This window comes from Nicotiana sylvestris, chromosome 10, assembly GCF_000393655.2.
Source record: "Nicotiana sylvestris chromosome 10, ASM39365v2, whole genome shotgun sequence".
NCBI classification, from domain to species: Eukaryota; Viridiplantae; Streptophyta; class Magnoliopsida; order Solanales; family Solanaceae; genus Nicotiana; species Nicotiana sylvestris.
Genome location: NC_091066.1, coordinates 82,234,916 through 82,241,977, shown reverse-complemented (window position 1 = coordinate 82,241,977; position 7,062 = coordinate 82,234,916). Strand labels below are relative to the sequence as shown.

At 35.8% G+C, this 7,062-nt stretch overlaps 1 protein-coding gene across 2 annotated transcripts; it reads left to right on the top strand.

Moving 5' to 3' along the window:
- The first annotated feature begins 1,199 nt into the window (after positions 1-1,199).
- On the top strand, positions 1,200-6,402 carry LOC104237978 (growth-regulating factor 4-like). 2 transcript variants are annotated; one of them, XM_009792230.2, is made up of 5 exons: positions 1,200-1,503; positions 1,614-1,848; positions 3,125-3,503; positions 5,523-5,986; positions 6,078-6,402. In XM_009792230.2, exons 2-5 carry the CDS (start codon positions 1,650-1,652, stop codon positions 6,083-6,085), a joined length of 1,050 nt encoding a protein of 349 aa, XP_009790532.1. In that variant the 5' UTR covers positions 1,200-1,503; positions 1,614-1,649; the 3' UTR covers positions 6,086-6,402. The 2 variants fall into 2 exon arrangements, with proteins under 2 accessions (XP_009790532.1, XP_009790533.1); XM_009792231.2 differs by lacking the exon at positions 1,200-1,503 and having other exon boundaries at positions 1,738-1,828; positions 1,922-3,503.
- Positions 6,403-7,062: the final 660 nt, after the last annotated feature.

Below are 7,062 nucleotides of genomic sequence, written 5' to 3'. Positions count from 1 at the left end.
CGGACCCGCCGAGACCGTCAAAATATGGGTCCGGGTCCATTTATTTATTCAAAACATTGATTGAAATCAACTAAAATTAACGTTTTAGGCAAAAATTCTTATTTTTATTAGTTTTTTTGCATATAAGCTTCCCGGGTCAATACTCGGACTGCGCACGCAAATAAAGGAAGGCTAGAATGAGGCTCTAAAGGTTCGAAACACAGAGTTTGACTCTAAATTACCGAGCGAAGTGCAAATACTCAAAATGACCAGTCGGATCGTTATAGTAACATAACAGACATGAGTGATCAGTCACTTCTTTTTTCTTTTATTGCATCATTCAATTCAATTTAATAATTAGAAAACTGAAAATAATAACTGGCACAATTTTGCATACTTAATGTTGCGAGAACATGGAACTAAGACATTAAAGAGGCCTAAACAATTGAATATGAAAAATTAAAAAGTAAAAAAAGGGGAAAAAAGATAAATAAATTTCTTGGTCTAAGAAAAGTGCCAAGTCATCACTATTATTTCCAGCTTTATTATGTATATATAAATATAGATATAGATTTTCTCCCACATCTATTTTTTACTTTTATTAAAACTTGATCCTCTTAAATTTCCGTTTGTTAAGATACTTTTCTTTAACAATAATACAGGAAGTTAGACACAATGGTCACCAGCAACCAAAGTAAACTTCATCACATGGAAGAAACTTAAATGTGAAAAGTACTCAGCCCCTGAATTTCAGGACTTCAGTTACAAGACATTTCCCTCCTCACTCAAACAAAATCTGCAAAGGGAAAAAGATTGCTACTACAAATTGATCTTTTTGTAGTCAATCATCCGTAATAATTACGGAACCTTAAGAACAAAGTTTAAATGATTGGTAGTTTGGTTTCATGATACTATCACATGATATTTCTTGAACTACTCAGATCATGGTGTGACGATAGATACTCATTTATCTTTAATTAGAGATTACTATTTTAAACTTTAAAATAAAATTATCTTTGAAAGGTACTAATTTTTAGCTAAATTGAAATTTTTCGATCCAAATCTGAATTAGTCATAGTCTGAAAGTGGACAAAGAACATGGTATGAGAAGCCAAAAAAAAAAAGAAGACCATTTTTTGAAAATAGAGAAGAAGGAGCTGTTACATCAATGGACCACAAGAAGACATAATTTATCCCCCACCCCCACTCTGTTAGGTCCCCACATCAGCCTTTCTTCTTCAACCCCACCAATTTATTCCCATGTCCCAATGCTTCCTTCAGCCTCAATCTCTCAACCTTAAACTCTTCATTAACTTTGCCAAAACTCCTCTTACAACTCTGCTAAACACAATTTCAAACCTTAAAGTTCTCCGTTAGAGTAATAATGGAAGTACTTACTAGCTAATATAATGAAGTGTACTATCTGTTCTCTACTCTGTACTTCTCTCACTTAGCTGTTTTTTCCAGCTTTTTTCATTCTGATCTCTTTCAATGTTTGTAACCCTAGATCTGTCCCCCTCTTAGGTAACTCCAACAACCTTTGCCCTCTATAACTCACACCAAAAAAAAAAACCCGCACACACACACTTAACCAACTTTATATTAACTGCAGTTGTGCTAATTTCTGGGTGCAGCTTTTTTTCTTTTTTCTTTCTTGTGAAGTGGATAATATGAGTGGGACTACGATGAGGACGGTGGCGGAGGATGGGTACAGGCCGCCGTTCACGGCGGTGCAATGGCAGGAGTTGGAGCATCAAGCAATGATCTATAAGTACTTAGTGGCGGGTATTCCTGTGCCTCCGGACCTTGTTGTACCTATACGACGTAGCTTTGAAGCCATCTCTGCGAGGTTCTTCCATCATACTAGCTGTATGTTTCTCTTTCTTCTTTTAGTAATTCTCATTTTATTTTTTATTTTTTTCATAATGGTGGTGCGGACCAGCTTCCATGTACCTCGGATATTTCATCGTCATTTGCATCCTCTCACCAGTACAATTATCCAGTAACTTTGCCCACCTAGGTTCAGAGTCCAGAGGCGGATGGATCTTATTTCAGTGGGCAAACTAGTATTTGTTCGACACTCTGTGTGTGTGTTTATACAAATTAGAAGGCTTAGTTCAAGTGGCAAAGGTTGACGGACGGGTGACTTATACAAACTAAGCCTGATATTTAAGTGGAGAATCAATTCATACTGAAAAATAGGTGAATAGTTGATAACAGATGGGGTCAAGCTAAAGGGTAGAGAGACGAGCCCATTATCCCGAGTTTCGCAAGGAAAAAACTAAAATTTATGGAATAGTATTAAATTTTGAATCCATAATTTAAAAATGCAATGGGTTTAAAAACTTAATCCCATTCTGAGGAAGATCCATTTTTTTCTCATTTTAAGTAAAAACGTTCCGCTCTTCATTTTGTAAGTTAATTTGCTCATTTATCAATAGTTAATTCTTTTAGCTTCTTTCAGTTAAGCAGTGTGTTGGAAATGTCTGCATTTCTGAAAGGTAAGTTTACCATGCTTTGATAGGGAAATTGGAGCATATGCAGATAAAGAAAATTGCTTTCCACTTTTTTTGGTCTAATATTTTTGTTAAGGCAGTACAATCATTAGTAGCCCTTACAATTTGTTTCTCCTCATTCTGTTTTCTTGTTTGGACATTTACTGATCTATTCATTTCAGCTTATTTCTGTAATTAGTCAGTCCTAGAGAAACATTTCTCTCTTTTATTTATTGGGTAGGACCGTAGGATAAGTCTCTTTTGATTTTAAGTAGGTTACTAATGTAATCTAAATGAATATGGTAAGTGGTGGACTATATCTTTTTTTCTTTTGTTTCACAAAACAGTAAGAGATATCATGTTATTGATTTCCAGAGGCTCATTTGGTGTTTATTTTGGTTTTATGCATAATTTCTAATTTATAGGCTGCATTATATCTCAATGTCTGTGAAGTGAATAAGTTTCAGTCTCTGTTCTGGTATAACTCCTATCTGTTGGGCTTCTGACTGCGGAATGGCCAACCAAATGTAGTAAAATATTTTCTTGTTTTGGTATAAAGTTCATCTTTTTAGGGGTTTGAGGGAGAGGTGTTGCAGCCATACTCTGTTTTCTAAATATGGAACTTATTAATTTTTATCTTCTGTGGTCAGTGGGTTATTGTTCCTATTATGGAAAGAAGTTTGACCCTGAGCCAGGAAGGTGTAGAAGGACAGATGGAAAGAAGTGGAGGTGCTCCAAAGACGCGTATCCTGACTCAAAATATTGCGAGCGGCACATGAATCGAGGCCGCAACCGTTCAAGAAAGCATGTGGAATCTCAATCTACTTCCCAGTCCTTGTTGACTAGTATGTCGAACAATGCTACTGGAAGCAGCAAAACAAGTGGAAATTTCCAAAGTAGCAGCAGCGGAAGCTTACAGAACATGCCATTATATTCCGCTGCTTATTCAGAAGGACCGAATTATGGAAGCACTGGAACGAAGATGCAGATGGAGCCTGTCTCCTATGGGATAGATAACAAGGCATATAGGTAAAGTCTCTTTGTCCTCTATGGTTCTTGTTTTCTTTAGATGCTTTTTTCTCTGATGTACTTGTTTATTTTTTCAAGCAGTTGGAGTTCTGTTACTTAAATGAGATCTTCCTTGAATGACTTATACAATGTTGGGTAAAAGTTTGGTCTTTGGCTGTACTTGGTGATGTTCAAATACTGGTTACATGTGAAAAGGCTTGCGTGTATGATCTGTGTTTCTGTTGCTGAGTAAATATAAAAATGGTACACTCAAATCTTTTACATTTGTAAGGATGACAAATAGGTCATACTCTTCTTGCTGAAATACAAATTTTCCCTATTTCCTTGTGAAATAGTTCGAGTTCCAAATAATCTTATATGCAAAGGTTTAATAACAAAATTTTGTAGTGAGCACTAACAACAACAACAACATCCCAGTATAATCCCACAACACTAAGGGCATATCAATAATCATGATATTATCTTTTCTGTCATCCTGTTGTTTGCTTGATAGGACTTGAGGGTTCAAATCTTCTAATTTTCTGTTCTGTAGAACTTTGAAGGGGGAGTAGATTTCCTTTCTCCATTTCTTTCTTAGTCGACCAAAAATACTTGGAGTTAATTTATCACATTAGCTCTTCTTACTATTCTGAAAAGTTATTATTGCAATGACAGCGAAAAATTTGTATGGACTTCTTTTTAGTATCATTTACTTTTTTGAAGAACCACAGTAAAAACTTGTTGAGAGAGAGTTGCATCAATTTTGCGGCTATTACTGCAGAAAGTGACCCATGATCATGTCTGCCAATTTTTCCTGTCTTAAAAAAGGACTATTATATGTGCACCAAGATTATTATATAGTGCCTAATTTCGATAGGATAGTTTCAGCTGTTCCAAGGACAGCAAGCAGCTTCGACCGCGTAATAGGTTGTCTCAGAATATGAGAGCGTTCAGTTTGAATTTTCAGGGGCTTGATCAATAGTAGAAGTGGAACTGCAGAAAGAAGTAGATGATATTTTTTGGACTCACAGAGTTTGGTCACTAAGAAACATTGTGACTGGATTTCTAAATAGGTTAGAGAATGGCAAAAGTTAAATAAGAGAGATATTAGGCCATAAGATACCCGGAATCTGGAGTGAGCTGTACTAGGCCAGGGACTCGATAATTTCGTAGTTGGGGGCATTTAAGTTCTTCAATATTTGGAAGACTACATGAGAGATGGTCATAGCTGCAATTAGATGAGTATTGTTATTTTAATTGTTATGTCTGATTTGAAGGTCAATACCTAACCTAAGAAATTGTAATATCTGAGCATAACTTGAAGGGGCTTCAAGAAGCTCTGGAATTCATTGATGCGTGTTTTCATTGCCCATTTTGAATATGCATAAAATATTTAATGCTAATGGATTCGCTATTGTACGTCATTATTGCTTACAAGGTAGAGCAATACTCGAACGCAGGAGAGAAAAGATGGCACATGATCTTGCAGTCTCATCTTATGCTGTATAATAGACAAGAAACAAGACAGAATAATGTTGAATACAGATCTCTATATTAAGTCATAAATAGATCTAACAAGACAATAGGTGTATTTGTTTATTCACATATGTGCATATAAACAGAATTTAGTGATCAAAGTTTGTACAATGTTTCAGGCTACACAATGATCTTTTATGTCTAACTATGATCTAATGATCTGGTAAGTGATACTCTGTTTAAATGATGATTATCCAAACCTTCCACCAAAAGTATTCTACGTGGTATAGACTTCTTCGGAGTAATAAGTGATGTAACACCACAAGAACCCAGAATAATTAGGGCCGACTTGGCCAATAGTCATCTGGGTACTTGAAACTAGACTACATGATTTGCTACGAAATACTAACAATGTTGCTTAAACTGGAATATCCAAAAGTAATTGTTGCATTCCAACTGAAAGATTGGCAAAATTCATTTGATTTTTGATATAGCAAAACGAGCTGCACTTGTCTTATAAGTGGTGTAACATCCACATTAATGAAATGCAAAATGCCAACACAGATATTTCCATGGAATGGCTGCTGATGCTGATGAGCAGAATTTCTCTCTAGAAGCTTCAGCTAGTATGAGAAGTTTAGGGATGGGATCTAATGCAGACAGCACATGGTGTTTAACACCACAACTTCCCTCAAACCCCATGGTGAAACCAAAAAATGAGACTCAGTTGCTATATGGCTCGCCTCAAACACGACTGCCACATCCATTTGAGCCTATGATTGATGCAACTATTTCGAAACAGCAGCAACATTGCTTTTTTGATAGTGACATAGGCTCTCCTGGGACTGTAAAGCAGGAGGAGCGTTCTATGCGCCCTTTCTTTGACGAATGGCCTACAGCTAAGGAATCGTGGTCCAATCTTGATGACGAGGGATCTATCAAAAATAATTTCTCCTCTACTCAGCTGTCCATATCCATTCCTATGGCTCCGTCCGAATCCTTTTCAAGGAGTTCTTGTTCCCCAAATGGTGAGTTAACATCCTTGGGCAACCTGTTTATTCAATTAAAGTTGCATTCTATCGCCTTGAGCCATGACTTTTGGTTTTGTATTGGATGCAGATGTTTGAAAGATCCTACCATCGAAATAATCAGTGTCTGGTGCTGTACTCAGGAACATGTATTGTTAGTGACAAAGTAACCTCTGCTTGTATGAGCTATGTACTTTTTTTGGTTGCTGGAAAATCCTGATATAATTGCATGTCTTTGTGGTGGATTTTCAACAATTTTAAGTGAGATGGTTGAAAAAACAAGTGCAGCCCAAGTTTTGCTATATGTATGAACAAAAATAAATGTATTTTGCTGTTTCAGCTGGGGCCTGGGAGTGAGACAATATGACCAGCCCAAGTTTGCTAAATAAAAAATTAATTTATTTTTCCTGTCTTCACTTACAGGATTCCAAGTTTCAGCGACTTATTCAATAGGATTGAACTCAAATACCCTAATAGTTTACATTATCATTATAATTTAAGGGATTTTTACACAAAATAGCTGGCCAAATTTACCGTTTACACAAATAGTTGGCTTTATTCTTGGTTCTTGGGGAAAGGCTAGCATATTTTCTGTGCTTAAGTTTCCTTAACTGGAAAGTTGTTTATCTTTTGGTGACGTTTTTCTTGCCTAATTATTTGCAAGAAGTAAAGTTATATTTAGAAAATGATGTCTGTTTCAAAATTTTGATTTTTTCACAAGAAGTTGAACTTTTTAAGTTGGAAAAAAAATACCAAAAAAACCTCTACAACGAGCTATTTTTGACAAAAACAACTAATACCACTTTTTACGGACAATTACTAGTTACTGGTACTAATGGTTATGCTTTAGGTAACATGACTGTCACATCACATGCTTGTACTGCTAATTTACTAGAGTCGCCCAAGTTTGTGTTTCAGTTGTATAAAGCATGTTACGTTGTGTTTCTTGCAGAATCATGCATTGTATATAATTGTATGACTAGGTTGTTAGCCTTTTATAATGGAGAGCTACAAATTTGTAATATATATATATATATATATATCTATTGACAAAATCAAGATGCAGCTCTATCTTC